Genomic DNA, 19,590 nt, shown 5'->3' with positions numbered 1-19,590 from the left:
TAACCAGGATCAAAATTCATGGAATCACAGATCTGGAGATGGAAAGGCCTTCAAAGGCTATCTAATCCAACTCCCTCATTTCACAGAGAAGTGAAGGCTGGGAAGCTTATAGATGTGCCAAGATCACAGAGGCAGCAAAGTCAAAATATGAACCCAAGTTAAGTGTCTCAGTGGTTTTCCACTGCAAAGAAGGGAACCACCTTTGCAAATGAGAACATGTTAATGGATCCCCACCTCTGCCCTGTCCCATTCTCCTCTCCCCAAATACTTTGGCCTGGGAGCAGATTTTCTGTAATTATTGCTAAAAGGTGATTCAGACTGTTTTTCAGGACACCCAAATTATGGAGGTCTATGACAAAGATGGTCCAATCCTCTAATTTAGACATTAAAGGTCACTTCTGAGATGTTTGAACTTAGAAGCAGATGCATATATGTGCTTTGCTCAATCTGATATTCTCTTGTGGACCCAAACTACAGTACAATTAATCCAAAGTCCATTTCCAGTGACATGTATCTTGTCAATTTGCTTTTCTGTTTTTAAACTTATTTCCATTTGTGGATGCTAAAATATGTTGCCATGAGTTTGGCTTTCTCAACTAATTCATTCGGAGAAATCACAATGGAACAGAACATTATCACAAGGGTCCCTAAGAAATACTATTCACATTAAAATAATACGTCTGTGTTTGAAAATAAAAACAAATAAACCAGATCTATCTTACAGGACCATTTTAACACTAAATGTATTTTATTAGATCCTACCTCCAGTTTTGTCCCCCTGTGGAGGAGGGGTGGTCACCATACCATCCTTCTTCATGACCACAACCCAGACAAATCCTCAACAACTCACCATCATAGTAGAACTTGACATTTTCTGGCAGAGGCTCGTAAGGTGGAGCAAACACAGGGCCTTTATGTTCCAGGAATTTCCACTTGATGCCTTCAGGATAGCGCTCTTCTTCCCACCTTTATAAGAGAGGGGGGCAACCTATATTAGCAATCACCTTGCGTAACATCACCCATCAAATGCCAAGGAACCTACAGTCTATTTGCTTGACTAGGATAGCTCTGAAATTCCAATTAAATATCCAAAGTTTGTTCCTCAGTCTGAAAAACCAGGTGTTCACGATAGCAAGTATAAGAAGCTCAGTACAAAAGCATGATGATTTTTTTGGAGGAATGAAGATGTATCAATCTGTAACTTAAATTCCAAAAGGTAAGCTGCATCTAGCAAAGTCAGTAAATTAAATGCCCTTGTCATCGTCAACTCACTTGGTCTTATAAAGCATTATTAAAATAGGCAAAGTTTTGTCTCACCAATGAACAACCATTAAGATTTGGCAACTTCTCGCCCCACTTAAAACCATAAAAGCTCATAATGAATATTCAAAGTTTCTCTGTTATTTTTCACTTTTTCCTTTTTCCAAGGAAAAAAAATTTAACTATAAAAGTCCCTCAAAAGACTGTGTCAGTGTATACATAGATACTGTTTTCATCTTACTACTCTGAAATTTTAGCCAGTTTGGACACATATAACAATATATATCACACAATAAATAACATCAACATTAATATCAGGCCAAAGAAATACAATTAGTATTAAAATCATTTAATCATAGTGCCATTAGGGTCATAACAATGCAGGACTTAAGAAACCTTATACCTTATCTTACTCCTAGCCCCAGCATTTTATAGAAGGGAAAACTATGGCCTGGGGTAGTTGGGGGAGAAGAGCAAATTAATAGAAGGGCTGGGCCTAGAAGCCAGGTTTCCTGACTACCAAATTCAATGTTCTTTCCTTTCAAAAACATTAGAAAGCTAAAGCAGTAATATCTAGTCATAAGCAAATAGATCCTACCTGACCTATTCACAACCATCAAGAAAGAGCTATATATTGGTGGTGAACAGACATGGCAGGTAAAAAACTGTGTTTTCCACCCTTTCTCAAACTCACAAAATTTCCCCAATCTCCAAAAATACAGTTTTCCACTTTACATCAGCTTACATGTGGGCTCAGTTGTCTTTAGTCCTACTTTTTTTTTTCCAAATACAATTTTCCCTATTTCAACTTGTCTAGCAGAGGCTCTCTATATTTTCTAATTGTAATGGAGTCATTCTGGGCAATCTTGACATTTTCTTACTACCAGTTCTGTTTTAGCAGGAAGATTTGAGAAAAGAATTTAGCACCATAATAGGTAATTGTCTTAGGCTCAAACTCTCCTGTTGTGAAAATAAAATCATTATTCAGGGATAATATCCTAGGCCTCTGTTTCCTTTTAAATTTCCTGACAAAACAATTCCAGGTCATTCCTATTGAAATTTTATAGTGAGGATTATTAGAAAAGTTAAGAGATGAAAATAGGGGAGTGGGTTAGGAGAATGTTTGGTTAAAGAAAAAACATACACATTAGGTAAGGGGTTGATCAGCAACAGGTTAAGTCAGTTCTTACAATTTTATGTAAATAGCAAAATTAAATGGATCTTTGAGCATCCATGGAATTCTAACCATTCCAATAATTAGGACTCTAACCTCCCTATTATCATGATCTTTTAATAACAGAAGCTCTAAACTCTCTCAACTGAACTAGTCACACATATATCAGAAAGGAATAGAGGGGAATAATTCCAAATATTACTAAGTCTCTCTCTGTTTTTATTTTTTTAAATTGTCTTGATCTCTCTAGGAGGGCTATCAATAGTAAAATATAGGAAGCTCCAAATTTACATAAGTTCATTTTAGGATTTTAGGTTGTTTGTTGTTTATATAACATACTCTCTTTTAGGAAAGATACTGTAAATGGTGGTTATATTTTCAGGTTAACACACAGAGACCTTTTTTTCCCCCCCTAATGTGCAATATATTTGGAAATATGTTTACAATGGAAAAAAGTTATACAATCCTGCTACAGATATCCAATACTTCTACTACATTACAAAATGTTCCAACCTAAGATCTTCTCATGGCTTGGAGGTCAGGGCTCTGAGAGGCTTTTGTGAGCACAGTTAAAGTTCTAATAGGTCGTACCAAGCTGGAAAATGCAGCTGCAAAGTTAAGTATGAGGCTGTTGTTTAAGGACCAGGACAGCTAAGTTTCAAAGAGGCTCATCACTAGGTTGCCTACAAAGAGATGAAGTGATTCTTAGAGGTCAGTTATTAAGTTTTAGAAGTAAGTATGGGGCAGCTAGGTGGTGCAGTGGATAGAGCACCAGCCCTGGGGTCAGAAGTACCTGAGATCAAATCTGGCCTCAGACACTTAATAATTACCTAGTTGTATGGCCTTGGGTAAGCCACTTAACTCCATTGCCTAGCAAAAACTAAAAGAAGTGAGTGTGATATTATCAGAGGAGGGAGTACCATACTAACAAAACTACATATCCTAGAAGTACTAAAGAATAGATTAAAAAGGTTTTTGCATGGGGTCGCTAGGTGGCACCAGCCCTGGAGTCAGGTAGATCTGAGTTCAAATCCAACCTCAGACACTTAATAATTGCCTATCTGTGTGACTTAACACAATTACCTTAAATAAATTAAAAAAACAAAAACAAAAGGTTTTTGCATGTTGGCTTGGGGCCTAGCCTACATTTGCAACATTTCTTTTCTTAAAATTTCAATTAAGAAAAAACTATTTTCTTTCCTTTCCAATTCTTCCCCCACATTCTCACTGTAAACAACAACCACCAAAATAATTAAGGGAAAAAAATGAGAACAAAATACAGGTCCAACATTTATTTAGGTAAACACACTCTCCAGAAATATATTAGCACTGCTACTTCTTCACCTTCTAGAAGAGTCACTGAGGAGGCAGAGGAGAGAAGAAAGTGTAAGAAGCAGGTAGAGAGAGGATCAACAACAGAGGAGGAGCTAGGATCCTGTGAAAAACTCTTTCCCCCCACTTTTACACAACATTCTGCTTGGATCTTGGAATTGTACTCAAAGGTTAAAGTAGCAGAAGCTGGACATTTAACTTCTTCCTTCTCCACAACCTGACCATCAACAGGAGAGTACTCTTACCTCCTGCCTCTCCACTTGTGGCCAATAATAAAGAAAATACAGAATGATGTTTTGCTCTCTGTGAGTTTCAGTGACAGTCCGTCCCATCAAAGGTACAAACCATTTCTATTAGATAGGAATAATTAGGTTAGGGTTTGTACAGGCAATACACGTTTCTTTGCCTGAGCTGAATAAGTAAGGAGAAAATCAAAACAATATAGCAAGTATTTTGCCTTTTATCTTATGCTAAAGAGTCTCATCTGTGTTGAGAGAATTCAAAGTAAAACTGAGGAAGGGCAAACTTGCTACTAAATTATAATTTGTTTTATGAATCGAGTACCAGAAATTTTTTCAATCCCCCTTCCCCACCCTAAGTCATGCCACTGATTATAAATACCTTGGTTCATGGAGTAGACTGCAGAGGTCCACTTGTGGCACCTCATTTCAAAAGAGCCCCTAACTCAAGGTGAATCAGTTACACCATCAACTTTGCTAGTAGTTGCTTGCTGCTTTTAGGAAGGGCAAAATATGGAACCTTCCCTTTCATGTAGCATTTCAGTTAGGAGAAAGAGGAGACTAATTGAAAAGATTTTTTTAAAAAAAGTCTTCTCCCTATTCCCTCCCCACAAATCTCACTTCCCACCCAAGCCAAAACACCGGCTCCAAAACAGAACACCATTCTCTACAATCTTGACCAAATCCCACCTCCTATTCCCAGTCACCAATGTAAAGGTTAGTTCCCTCTGGTAACTGGAGTTCTGTCATCCTTGGATTTCCTCACTTCTTAATGAAAGAGTCTGCCACCCAAGGCACACTCACTTTGTCAGAGTTATCCCTTGGTGGCTGTGGCTATGATAGCTACCCTTTTTCACATCCTCCACAGGAATAGCTCATACATAACACAGCAGGTAACATTTGCTGTTCTGTTTCAGCCTGCCAATCCAGTGTTCCAGATGAGCGAAGAAATAGCCAGAATGCCAAGCTTACCAAGGTCCAATAGATTGGGAAAAAATACCTCACGAAGGGATAGTCACCATAGGGAGGAAACATAAGATGTTGATCTGGATGCCCTACATAGTTCAAAGTGGGTGGGAAGGTTGCTCTTGAAAGTCACAGCCTGCCAGTTGGGCTCAAGGACAAAATCAGAAAGCAGCTGGAGTTTTTCAAGGATGGGAAGTACATGAACCAGATTAGAAAATCAATCTTTGAATATTTCAATTATTCAGAAGAGAATAACAATATTCCTCTACTGTCATCTTATGCAATTTGAACTGGACAGAACAGGGGAAAAATCAGTCAGTACCGTAAAAACACTGGAATGGGAAGACTAACATTTCATGCAAGACAAACAAAGCCTCTCATGACATGCAAAAACTGATTGGGAACATTCTTAGAGCTCCTTGAAAAGAAAACCTAATGCCCTGAGAACTCTTAAGTTCCAGTCTGAAAAGAAACTTTGAGATATAAAAGCCAACTAAGAAGAGGAACCAGACCCAAATCTGGACATAGCAAACAACTTTCAAACTGGGAAGTCCTCATTGCTTAGAAAGAAAATATAAAGATTAAAGGAGGAAAAAAGAACACCTGAAAAGTCAGTCTTTCAGAATATAGCACATTTCCTTCATGTCTGGGACAGAAAACCTTAAGGGACCTTAAAAGTCACAGTGGCCCATAACTGAAGAAAAAAGAAGACTAAAAGACAGTCTGGCTCACTTGGATTAGACAGCTTCTTCAAAGACCCAAGTTAGAAAGGATTAGATCAACCCATCAAGCTACTCAATTCTGCTTTTTAGTTAGGACTATTCTAAAAGCTGAGTTTTTTTGGAAGCTGATGAAGAGAGAAGATTTTAGAAGGCGAATAATGGAGAAAGCAGTGGGAAAAAAAATGGAGGAATTGATCATCTAAGCTCCATGATCAGAAGTTAGCAATAAGTGACACTATGGTCATGGGAACTGAAAACAAAATAAAATATATTAATAAACATTTTTCAAGAAGTTGAACCAAATTCTTGAATATGGAACAAAACCATTCTACAGCAACAGAAGGAAATGGAAAGGTGTATTATTCCTTATCTTTTAGGGAATTCATTATATCCTCAAACAAACTGCATGATATGGATGTAGTAAGTTTGACACTCAGGCTTCAATCTTTCAGAGAAGTTAAGAAGTTAAGGTTCAGAGGGAATCATGCATTAACATTATAGTTTTCTCTTTATCCATGATCACTCACCCTCAAATCAATCAGTTTTTGGTTAAGGTGGATTCTATGAGTCTTAAAAAAAAAAAAACCCAAAAATCCAGAGAGAAAAATCTTCAAAGACTATAGCTATCAGGTGTCATATGAATCCACAGTACAAGTGATTAATTAAAAGGAACACAATAGTATCCAAAAGAGGCGGTAGATATTTTCTGATAAAGATTTAAATATTCAATTGTAAAAGTAGCTTCATGGTATAAGGGAATGTTATTCAAATTATGAAATATCCCCCATGGTAGAAGGCCTCTCTGTGGGAAACTAATAGGCACAGATATCAATGGGAAGAGAAGAAAGGAATTATAAATGTGAATCACAACAAGGTGAATTTCCACAAGTTACAAATATGCTCAAGTTGGAATATACCCTGAATTCAATTAAATGGAAGAAATGGGCATCTCTACTGGCAAGATACAGGATCAAAAACTTCACATCACAGTTCATTTTGTTATAAATATTGATTTTTTTGGAGGAAAAAGACCATAAAAATATCTTATCCGAATGTAACTACTTTTGAGAAACAATAAAACTAACAGCTTAGAAGAAACAATATTTAAAAAAAAAATCAGAACCATAGGGAAAAAGAATAGTCTTTTGTTTTGTGTTTCCTAATTCAAGGTAGGAGAGGCCCCAAAATCCCTTTGCTTCTTGGGTTCATCTTAGAAATTCTTTGTGACCGCATAATTTTCTCCCTTTGCTCTGCCAGACAAGCACTAGAATGCTTACTAACTAGATCTAGTCTCTTATTGCCAGCATCTAAATCAGTGATTCCCTCCCCATTGTCACCTAGGCTCCATACAACTGTTCAGAGTTCTGGGAGTGATAGCACTAAGTATCACCAAGTTATATGCTCACAAAAAAAAAAAAAAAGATAAAAGAACCCAAAATCTTATTTCAGAAGATAATGTTTTAGAGGAGAACATGAGAACATACCTTCTACATTATTACCTCAAAGGTGAACTTTCAAACTTGTAGACTAAATTAGGTAATAGAGAAAACAGTTAAAATTTTAACCTAGTGATGACATGTTACCATTTCCATTTTTGCTCCTCCTCTTTCTTCGGTTTCTTCCTCTTGTTATCTGGTTCAGGAAGTTTCTTATCTTTGTTCTTGATTTTTTTGGCTTTGTTTTCCTAAGAGAACAGTAGAAGGAAAGTGCCAAGTCATGGAAGGAAACAACTTACACAACATAAACTGAACCATACTCACACATATGATTTTTTGAAGAGGCGAGGATCACAAAATATTAAAGATTGGCTCCATAGTTTGTCTGAGTTAAAAGGAACTTTAGAGATTACCTAGTCTTCCCACAGTACAAGAAAATCAAGGTAAAGAATGAAGGTATTATTAGTTTCTGTGACAAGAAGAGAGGTCAGGAGTACCAACTTTTCCTCTCAACAATACCTTGTTCTCCAGCATTGCTATCACTAGCAATATCTAGGTATCCATGTGTTCCAATGTTCTCACAAATGAACTGGTGGGAAGTGATATACTATCACTATCAAAAGGTAATTACTTGAATCACATTCAAAACGATGTATCAAATCAACATAAAATAGCCAAACAATCCTAAAAAAGTATATACATTGGCTTTTTTCCCCATGTTAAGTTAGATCCACTTTGCCCTGGTTTTCATGAATCCATCAATTTCAGGCAAAAGAATTTAGAATGGTAGTGATCTAGCAGTGAACATAATGGAAGCACAATGAAACTTTTGGTGAGAAAAATCATAACCAAGAAAATATATACTCAATGAAAAATATACTTTTCTTTAAAGTAAAGAACGGCTCTCAAATACATAAAACATTTTACATAGCATAGTATGTGCCATGTATATTTTACATAGTTATATATTATTCCTTACCCTTAGGAAAATTAAGTTTTTGCATTTATTTTATTATAAACCCTAGATACAGTAGTATTTCAGCATTTATTCATGTCCATAATGTGCTTCTGAACTCTACTGAATGAGCTGCATGAAATTTTTAAAAAGGAAGATGTGGTTCATGGGAACGGATGAGAATCCAAATTTATTTAGATGATAAGGATTACCACTTAAACAAAAATAAGATGAAAGAAAAGGAAATATGATTCAGTTAAGCCATTCTCCTATCAGTTTCTGAAAACCCAGGCAGATGTTCAGTAAACTACTGACTATGGCATAATTTCAAATTTTAAAGTGGGAAAAATAGGACTAAGGGACTTCCAGGTAATTTTCAGGCTAGCCAAAATATATACATAAGTTTATGTAGTATCCAAGTTCCTTGCTCTAATATGTCTGGTCCTTGTCTGATGCAGTCCCTCTGTCTTATCATCTTATGTATTTATTTGTTTGTGTGAAGGGATAGCAGTGAAGAAGGGGGTAAGTAAAGACTGAAAAGAAATAGGATGGGACAATTAAAAAAAAGGCAACTAAATATCTTTTAACCAAGGTATTCATCATCCACAACCTTATCTTCAATCTCAAAGACATCTTAGTTTGCTTTAATGGGCTCAAGTATATAATCCCCTTGATGGAAGAGTTAATAATAACACTAAAGCAAGAGCCAAATCTTGGGCTTCAACTGTACACTCCCTTCTAGTTTTAAAAGCATAGTGATTGGCCACCATGAGTCACCACTCAACATTATTCTCAATTCCTTGGACCTGGCTGCCATAACTTGTGTCATTGTCAGGAACAGGAAAGCAGTCAGCAAATAGGGAACTGAGAACTGTATTCTCATAACCATCTGTGCCTATCTACTCACTACTTTTCCTAGAATTTATTAAAAATTCAGTTTCATAGGATTGGACTAAATGGTCCCTAAGGTTTCTTCAAACTTTTGATCTATGATCTTCTTATCTCATTATTTCTTCTAGAATAAAATAGTCTTTTATAGGATACTCTAAGACTTACTGTTGTTATTCAATGTTTTTACCTCTAGAATTTTTAGTCATTGGCTGTTCCTCAGGCCCTCTTAAAATCAAAGGCTAACATCACTGTTATTGTGAGGTGTACATCCCCTTCTATAAAGAAAAGTCTAACACATTCACAGATAATGCTTTCCCCTTCCTCTATATACCAGCTAACAATCTGAGATAAAAAACGGGTCTATTTTCTAGAGAAATGATTTTATCTCTCCCCCCGCTTTCTATTACCTGCTACTTCCAAAGGTCTGAATAAAGATCAAGAAAACATCTTACTTGATAAAAAAATGATTAATAAGATTGGGATGGAATAAAAAAGTGAAAAGTCTCTTTAATACTCTAGAAATGGCCTATTCATATATTATAGGAAGAGAGATTAAACTGGAAGGTATCAGCTAGCAAGGCTGATCCTTAGAAACCTAAAATATTAAGTGGAGATCAATTCAATCTAGTTGGTTTGCTCTAAAAGGTTCCTAACTATTAGGAGAAAGAATTACTTCTTATTTTCTTGAATCCACAGGGCATGGGGGGATGGGGAGGGGAACCAGTAACTTGAAAAGGGAAGATCAAACACAGTAGTAGCTTTTAGTCACCTCTTTATCTTCCATAGAATTACATGCAAATCTCATTATGACTAAGTAAATAAACATATTTAAGAAGGCCACCAAACATATCTAAGAATGTGGTAAGGCCACACTAGTCATTTTTGAGAGAGGCAGTGATTCCAAATGGTGGGAATTCCAACATTCTCAGAACAAACCAGGAATCATTTAGCCAGCAAACTAGCAGTAAACTATGTTGAATATATCTGATTCGAGTAGTATTCTTCAAAATGGGGGAGATGGTCAGTTTAGTATATTCACTTAATGATGGGGAATGTCTTAGAACTTGTAATTCTTCTGTCATTACTTAGATCCATCAAAGAATTTTTCTAAGGTTGCTTCTACATCATAGGATGATACAGCTAAGAGCTGGGAGGAATCTTTAAAGGTCGTCAACTCCAATTTACAAATGGGGTATCTGAGGACTCCAAAGATAAAGCAATTTGCCAAAGGGGATGAAGGTAGCAAATGGAAGAGCCAGGACTCAAAAGCTAGGACCCCTCTCACATCAAACCTTAAGCCCATTCCTTTGTTCTGTGCTATCTCCCACTCAGATTCAGAAGCTGTTTGAAAAATCATGAGATCTAGAATAAACTGGAAGCCCCATTCCATTTCCTTACTAACCTCCTCTTCCTCTGGTTTCCGCTTCTTCACCTTCTTGATATCTTCTGTTTTTATTTTCTTGGGTTTATAATCAGCCCTAAAGAATGGGAGGGGGAAAAAAATAGTACCTACATATAAATCAATTGCTTCATCCTTTTTTCTCAACCTTAAGAATAAAAGGCTACCAGATGGGAATGCAGTAAAGATGAAGATATAAGACTAAATAACAGATAGCTAGAAAGGCTTGCAGGCATAAAACTCCTTAGTCTAAAAAAAAGGGAAGGAAATACATTTACACAGCAGTACCCAGGAACTAGGCACTGTCCTAAATACTTTTTAACAAATATTGTCTCATTTGTTCTGCACAACAGTCCTGTAAAGTAGGTACTATAATCTTCCCTGTTTTACAATTGAGGAAACAGAGGCAGCCAGATAGGAAGTGTCTGAGGCTGGATTTGAACTCAGTACTGACCCCAGGTCCAGTTCTCTATCTACTGGGTTACCTAGCTATCAAGAAGAATAAGAAGTTGTAAAATAACAGTTTAGAAACTAAAATTATAACTTAATACACCATGAAAAGGAAATTAACCTGTTCCCTTGTTGAATATATACTGAATTTAGATCGATCTATCATTTCTCTCCTTAATTCATTCCACCAGTCATTCAAGACAACAGAGACAAAAAAACATACAAAAGCTAAAGCTTGGACTATCTGGATTTTCTTTAACAGATATTTGGGGGTATAAATGCCAATACTGTAAAGTTGATTTTGAAAAGTTTGTCCCCCCATTCCTGGGATGCTCTCTATTCCCCCTCTCCTTTCCAGTTCCTTCAAATCCAACAAAAATCCCACCTTCTACAAGTTTTTCTTGATCTCCCTTAATAACAGTGCCTTCCCTCTGTTGATTATGTTCCATTTATCCTGCCTATATTTTGTTTAGACACGGTTGTTTGCATGTTGTTTTCTCCACTACACTATGAGCTTCTTGAGAGCAGGGATGTACATGTGTGTTGGGAGGGGGTGGGAAGGGGGTGTGGGAAGGAGTGTTCTTTGTATCCCCAGTGCTTGACACAGTGTCTGGCACATACTACATCCTTAATAAAGACTTGCTAACTGAACTGGATGATTGACTTTAAGCCCAGTTTTCTTCAGCAATATGGTTAGCTCTGGTCCCTATTTCCTCCTGCCTGAATGCAAAAAATCTTGCTCAATTTGTGAAAGTACAATAAAGAAATAAACAAATGAAAAATAAAGCAATTAAAGTTCAACAATTTACAGAAAGGAGAATAATCTAGTCTGAAGTACCAAATGTTTGAATACGTGTAATTTGAATGCTTCTATATGTACCAATTATTTATACTAACTGGAATCTGATTTTAAAATTGTTGCCTTAAAATAACTGTTTTTTTGGGGTAATTTAAGAAATAGTTTAGGGGCTTTTGCACAGATAAAACCAATGTAACCAAGATCAAAAGAAATGTAGTAAATTGGGAAACAATCTTTAATGATTCTGACAAAGCACTCATTTCTAAAATATACAGAGAACTGAGTTATATTTTTAAAACAAAAAGCCATTCCCCAATTGACAAATGGTCAAAGGATATGCAAAGGCAATTTACAGATGAGATCAAAGCAATCCACAGCCATATGAAAAAAATGCTCTAAATCATTATTAGAGAAATGCAAATTAAAGCTTCCTTGAGGTACCATCTCACACCTCTCAGATTGGCCAATATGACCAGGAAGGATAATGATCCTTGTTGGAAGGGTTGTGGGAAACCTGGGACACTATTACACTGTTGGTGGAGCTGTGAACTCATCCAACCCTTCTGGAGAGCTATTTGGAACTATGCCAAAAGGGCAGCAAAAATGTGCACACCCTTTGACCCAGCAATACCACTACTGTATCCTGAAGAGATGATGAAAAAGGGTAAAAACATTACCTGTATAAAAATATTTATAGCAGCCCTGTTTGTGGTGGCAAAGAATTGGAAATCAATTGGGGAATGGCTTAGCAAACTGTGGTATATGTATGTCATGGAACACTATTGTTCTATTAGAAACCAGGAGGGATGGGATTTCAGGGAAGCCTGGAGGCATTTGCATGAACTGATGCTGAGTGATGAGCAGAACCAAAAAAACACTGTACACCCTAACAGCAACATGGGGGTGATGATCAACCTTGAAGGACTCGCTCATTCCATCAGTGCAACAATCCGGAACAATTTTGGGCTGTCTGCAAAGGAGAGTGCCATCTGTATCCAGATAAGGAGCTGTGGAGTTCGAATAAAGTTCAAGGACTATTCCCTTTAATTTAGAAAAAAACAGATATCTTATTGTCTGATCTTGTCACCTCTTAGTCTTCTCTTCTTTAAGGATATGATTTCTCTCTCATCACACCCAATTTGGATCAAGGTACAACATGGAAACAAAGTAAAGACTGACAGAGTGCTTTCTGTGGGGGTGTGGGTGGGGGTGGGGGTGGGGTGGGAAGCAAGATGGGGGGGAAATTGTAAAACTCATAATATCTTTAATAAAAATTAATTAAAAAAAAAAAGAAATAGTTTAGGGGCCGGCCAGGTGGCGCAGTGGATAGAGCACTGGCCCTGGAGTCAGGAGTACCTGAGTTCAAATCCAGCCTCAGACACTTAAAATAGTTTAGAATGCCATATATAATTAGCATATCAACCTGTATTAAATAATAAATATTTCAAAAGTATACAAAGAAAGTTTTTTCTGATCAGTCTTAAGTATCCTGTTATATTCCTCTTTAGCACTATTAACTTGTGCTCAACAAAGCTTTACGCCAAAGAAGGAAAACCATCTAATTTTTATCCATTAAATCCAAAATATAAATTAGTCAAATTAATGAAGTTTCAGGTGTTATACTTCACCAGTATTGTGCTGACCAGTCCAGACAGCTATTCTCCAAACAAAGAAGCAACTCTTTTCTCTGCCCAATGAACCAAACATGAACATTACTCACTCATCATCCTCTCGAGGTCTCTTTAAAGGCTTGATATCTTCTTTAGGTGAAGCAAAATAACCATCATCATCTGGTTCATCTTTAATACGAGGTGGACTAAGGAGAGAAAGTTCATAATCTGATTAGGAATACTGGAATTCTCTGAATTTAAGGCAGAAATTATCCTATTAAGAAAAACTGTCAAGAGTATGATGATCTTCATGTCTTCTTGTTCTACAACAGAAACAGATTTAAACTCTACCCTTACTTTCTATGTCCTAATTGTTATCTGACCATATCTACACTTTCAAGAATGAAGGGCTGAATCATCTCACTTGAGATCTGGCCCTGCCATTCCCTTCTCTTCTGCACTAGAAGTGAGACAAGCTAAAAACAACTGAAGCACCTTTTCATTTGGGCTGCCTTCTCTTTTCAGACCATGGTGGATAAATTAAGTGGCTTCCTTCTGACACAAGGAATGGGTGATCAGAGGGTCACTGTCAGAGATACACTCTAAGGAGAGGTCCTTGTGTCTCTCTGTCTCTCTCTCTCTCTGTCTCTCTCTCTCTCTCTCTCTCTCTCTCTCTCTGGTTTTTAATAGACAGTAGGGTTCAGTGACTTACTTAAGGTCACACAGCTAAGTATTAAGTGTCTGAGGCCAGATTTGAACTTAGGTCCTCCTGACTCCAGGTTTGGTGCTCTATTATACCACCTAGCTGCCCAAGGTCTTTGCATCTCTGAAATAACTTTCTTAAGATCACACACATATGTGATTAGCAACAGAACTAGCATTTGAACTCAGGTCTTCTAAGTTCAAAGCCAGTATTCTTTCTACTATACTATATATAATTCACAAGTATAAAGTAGATAAAAATTGCAAAACTACTGCTTCTACTTGTAAACAATTCTAATTCTAAGTTTTGGTGACAGTTTTCAAGAGGGAAATCAACACTCACACAAAGAAAAATGACATAGAATAGCTTCCTTTCTTCAAAATTCTCCTTGTCAACTTTTATAGTTGCAGAATTCCCTACTACCATGAATATTGAAAAGTTCCAACTGTTCTTTATCAGAGACACACCTCAATGTTTAGAAACCAGACAAATGCATGTTAGTACTCTAGGACAGTCATAAGTAATAATAAAAACATGTAGCAAGTCCAAAACTACACTGAAAGAAGTACTCCACAGAAGCAAACAATTATTCTTTTCACAGGGAAGCAAATACAGAAGACCAGTTTTTAAAAATGTACCCTGAGTGTGCTAATTTATCAGTGACAAACAAGAACCATGTTTTAGAATTAAGTGAACTAGACCCAGAGAAGCCCAGTTATCTCAGTGTGCCCGGGTTAATTAGCTCAAGGAGCAGTTGGTTTTTGATTTAAGCTAATATTACCTCACATCTCTTAAAAATAGTTCCAAATTATGCCGGAAGGGGGCATCTGTCACTCCTACTTAGAGTGGTTCGGGACATCTGATGGTAAATTGTCCTAAACTACATTCAAAAAAGAAACTAAAAGTTGTAAGTTTCAGGAAGCAAGCTGAAAGCACGTTGCTGGAAATAACAAAGGAGTGTCAATAGACCTTTCCAACAAAATGAAGCAATATCATAGGATTAGTTTAAGGAATTAATGCCTCTGAGACAAAATTGGAATCCTAGGGGAGAAGAGTCTGAGGAATTATACACAGAACAACAAAATTACTGTACCTCCCCCTAAATATGCAGTAAAATAGAGGTAGTAAATTAAATCTAACCCCAGAACAATGCTTGAAAGTAAAAAAAGACTTGAGAGTTTGAGATCTGTCAATGAAATTCTGTGAAAGGAGGACACCTTAGTGGTGTCACCTGCCACTTCGAGCAAAGGCAGTAGAAGAAATCTTAGCTGTGCTGTAATAATGAATGGCTAGCATTAATAAGAAGGGCAAAATGGAAACTATAGTTCAACATATCCTTGCTGTGCGATTCCAGTTTGTGAACATTATACCACATACCCTCCTATTCACTTCTGAAAAAAGTCAGGCTTCGATCACTATCAGGTTTTCCTTCTCAAAAATAACTCACAGGTATGCTTTTATTGCTACTCTCTTCCCAATATTTGATAGGACAAGAGTCAATGGTAATTCAGATTAAATTCTTCACTTTATTGTAAGAAGACCAAGTGGGTTTGTCTGTTTCTAGGTCCAATGTTGCTAACATGGCAGTTAAAACTATTGGACACCAATATTGAAAGAAATCAATGAAGTGGATTCCTTACCTCGAGAAACCATTTTCTTTCTCCTTCTTTATTTTTGCATCTCCAGATGGTCTTCCCTGTAAGGAAAATAATATAAACTGATCAGTGATTCAAATGATTTCAGTTTGGACAAATCTGACATAATAAAAACACCAACTTTAAGTCTTTAGACATCCTTTTTGGCCTACGTTAGCCTTCAGCTTGTCTTTTCATAAGGAACTTTCCAAGATATCTTAAAATGACAGAATTTTAGAGTTAGAAGGAACCTATGGGATTAGGTAATCTAATCCCTTCACTTTCTAGATGAGTAAACTAAGGTTCATTGATTTGGACTCATGAGAGTGGCAGTGCTGAGACTAGAACAAATGTCCACTACATCCCTGTTTCCTGATGCCCAATTTTTCAGAAGGATAAAACATAAATTCTCTACCAAAGAATATAGCCTCATAATGGTTTCAGAGGTTCTGAGGAGGTAAGGAGTGGGAGCTGTGGAAAAAGAGTGAACAGGAATAAGAGGGTAGCAAGAATATGATGTACTTTAACAAAAAACAAACAAAACAACAAAAAAGCTATACCATACTACTCCCCTAGGAAGGGAGTTCTATTTCAGGCTAACTTGAAGTACAACTTAATTTGCTTCCTTCTCTTCTAAATGGAGATTTCAAACCATTTTCTCCCTCCCTCACAGATATCATTATGTCTTTCAATGATCTGCTATGCAGAAAAAGAAAAAACTGGGAAGTCACCATTTCCTGTATTTTTAAACTTAGCCAAACCAAACAGCTACAATCCTAAGACTTGACAGACATAGTGAGTCTTTCAAAAAATCTGCACAGTGTGTTCTATCCACATCCAGATGGACAGAACCTCACTGAAAAAGTTTTAATTGGCTAGGCTGGGGTTTGTGAGTCTCAGAGTGCTCACAATGAAAAAAAAAAAAGCAAGAACTTTCAGCCTACAAATAATAGCAATGTTAACGACAATATTATGTATTGCTTTAAAATTTGCAATGAATTTTATAAATATTATCTCATTTGATCCTTGAATTGATCCTGTGAGATAGGAATTATTAGTATCTTGATTTTTCAGATGAGGCAAATGAGTCAGAGAGACTCACCTAGGACCACACAATCTGTAAATATTTAATGAAGGATTTGCTTCTTGGCTCCAAACCCAGCTCTCTCTTACTTACTATATCATCTAGGTCATAATTCTCTCAAATGAGGAGACTACTATCTCCTTACCCAAAAATATACTTTACCTGACAAAGAGTTTCATATCATTTAAATATAACTTATTTCAAGGGGTCCCCATATTCTTAGTTTATCCATCGATTAGCTGAAGGCTTTCCAGCTAAGAAGTAAAACAAAACAATATGACATTGATCTGACTGAAGTACTGTGGAAGAGTCATGAGAAGAAAGGAATTTGCTTTCTGAGACTGAAGACTATGATTTGCTTCTAAGTCTCAGGCAAAACTACCTGGCTCAAGGATCAACACATTCTCTATTAATACAGAAAATTCCTGTGTAGTTTGGCAACTTATAGTGTCACTTCCATTTCTTTTCCCACTGAAAAATAAGATACCTTTTCTTCCTTTCGTTTCTCCTTGTCTCTATCTTTGTGTTTGTCTTTGTGTTTCTCTGAGCTGCCATCTTTGTGTTTGGTTTTCTCCTTTTCTCTGTGTTTCTTCTCTGAGGAATCTTTGTGCTCACTGAAAAAGACACACCAAGTTAGCCTAAAGCAAGGACCACAGGGGTTCATTTCACAGGATCATCTCACAAGATACACTGAGATAACATGAACCATGGAAACTCACAATTGCTTTATACAGTCTTCACACAAAGATCAAGTAGAGACTTTTAACCTTGCCTGGATTGATTATCTTTTCATTTTATTTTTGAACAAAGCAACAAGATACAGAAAGTGAGCCACTAATGATGTCAGGCTTAAAAACTTAAAATGACCTGGAATTTCCAGACACTATGATACTAGAGCATTTCAATTATCCCACATATGCTAAAACAACATGAACCTGAAATTATCTATTAAAAAAATTACATTGAAAGTATGTTTGGGAATTTCATCTCAGGCTTAGACTGACATATGTGTAACAAGATAAAAAGCAGTCAGTCCTTTAAGTGACCAGCAAGAAACAGAACCTATTTCCAGTGGGCTCCAAGGAAAGGGAGGTAGGAAAATATTTGGATGGATCTCAGAAATCCTGTTTGAGTTTCAGCTTTAAAAAAGTCATTAATGTGCATCACAAATCAAGGTTCCCTGGTTTATAGGGAGGCCCAGTTACAGATCTTCTTGAGGCTTGTCATGTGAGGAGGTTTACATAAAAAGTACTAAATCATACAGTTCAAGAATGCAAATCCCATCCTGGATGAGCCTACCAAGTAGTTCCACAAGCTAATGACTTCAGAGCAAATTCAAATACCATGGATTAGAAGCACTGATCTAGATGTCTGCTGCTGGTCAGGCCAGGATGCTAACCTTCCAGGTCTAGAAGCTATAGACTCCCACTGATTAAATAGTTGGTCTTTCACAACATTTAAGGGTCCCCAGCTTAATCCATGGAAAGATAAATAGGCATTTTTTACCCTTTCAAATTAAAAACTATTTTTTAACTGAACCTAAGGTCTACCAACGGTCTCCTTCATGTGTCGCATTAGATTACCATAATACAGTAAAGACAATTTTTGAGTTTCAAAGAAGATTATAACGTAAGAGGAAAGATAAGCTTAATCACAAATCTTCCACTAATAAGCTATGTGACTTTGTTCAAGATACTCCTTTTGTTTTGATCCTACTTGTAAAATGAAGGGGCCAAAATAGACAATTTCTAAGTTCTCTTCAGTTTTGAAATTCTATTATTTTAAGCACTAATAAAGGAGGAAAAAAATTATTCTCTCTATGTGGTCCTCCCTCCACCCTCTCAAAGTCATGAATAGTGATAAACAAAAAGCAAATCTGAATTTCACAGCCAGGGAAATGAAGATTGCAGTAAGATAACTCACATTTATATAAATTTATATAAAATGCTTTATAGTTTACAAACTACTTTCCTCACAACTATGGAAGGTAATCAGTGCAAGAGAATGGTTACCGTATTACAATGTACAAGCATAATTGTCTTCTTTTTAGTCAAGTACAGAAGGACTGATTCAGTGACTTGTCTAGACCATGCCATTAATAAGCAGAAAGGTTGAAATTCAAACCATAGTCCCCCCTGAATTCAAGATAAGTGCTCTTTCAATTATGCCATACTGTCTCAAAAACATTAAGCAAACTAAGTTCCAGGAAAAAAAGTTAAGTCAATGGTAAAAGATCCAAAAGATGGCACAGAGGGAGGAAAATGTCTAGTCATATTTGTTGATACTTTACAATTTTCAAATACTTTCATTTATCTTCAGATTCTTCCCAAGGATATGTGGAAACCAGTTGAAACAGGCTCTGAGAACCACTTGTTAAATTTTCAGTATAAATGTCCACATCTCAGAAACAACAAATGCCACAAATCAGGGCTTGATTAATTATTTTGTTGACTGTCTAGATTGAAGAAAGTGATGGAAAAATATTAACACTATACATTAGGCTCAAAAGTGTGTCTTAAAGGACTCATTCCTAAAATATACAGAGAACTGAGTCATATTTAAAAAAAAAAGCCATTTCCCCAGTTGACAAATGGTCAAAGGATAAGCAAAGGCAATTTACAGATGAGGAGATCAAAGCAATCCAGTCGTAGGTACCACCTCACACCTCTCAGACTGGCCAATATGACCAGAAAGGATAATGATCATTGTTGGAAGGGTTGTGGGAAATCTGGGACACTATTACATTGTTGGTGGTTTTGTGAACTCATTCAACCTTTCTGGAGAGAAATTTGGAACTACTCCCAAAGGGCAACAAAAATGTGCATACCCTTTGATCCAGCAATACCACTACTGGGTCTATACCCTGAAGAGATGATGAAAAAGGGTAAAAACATCACTTTGTACAGAAATATTCATAACAGCTCTGTTTGTGGTGG

General features: G+C 36.6%; 1 protein-coding gene across 1 annotated transcript in view; it reads right to left on the bottom strand.

Annotated features, from left to right (window-relative positions):
* The window catches only part of TOP1 (DNA topoisomerase I), a 110,869-nt gene that overhangs the window by 25,558 nt on the left and 65,721 nt on the right, over positions 1-19,590 (bottom strand). The window contains exons 4-9 of the mRNA XM_074211966.1: positions 17,142-17,268; positions 15,577-15,632; positions 13,344-13,439; positions 10,378-10,453; positions 7,277-7,377; positions 851-966 (exon numbers count right to left, since the gene is read on the bottom strand). Of these exons, the coding sequence (XP_074068067.1) occupies positions 851-966; positions 7,277-7,377; positions 10,378-10,453; positions 13,344-13,439; positions 15,577-15,632; positions 17,142-17,268 (572 nt within the window). The remainder of the gene's footprint in view (positions 1-850; positions 967-7,276; positions 7,378-10,377; positions 10,454-13,343; positions 13,440-15,576; positions 15,633-17,141; positions 17,269-19,590) is intronic.

The sequence above is a fragment of the Macrotis lagotis genome, chromosome 1, assembly GCF_037893015.1.
Source record: "Macrotis lagotis isolate mMagLag1 chromosome 1, bilby.v1.9.chrom.fasta, whole genome shotgun sequence".
Classification (NCBI taxonomy): domain Eukaryota; kingdom Metazoa; phylum Chordata; class Mammalia; order Peramelemorphia; family Peramelidae; genus Macrotis; species Macrotis lagotis.
The sequence above is the reverse complement of the archived record's forward strand: the minus strand, read 5'-3'. Positions and strand labels throughout refer to the sequence as shown.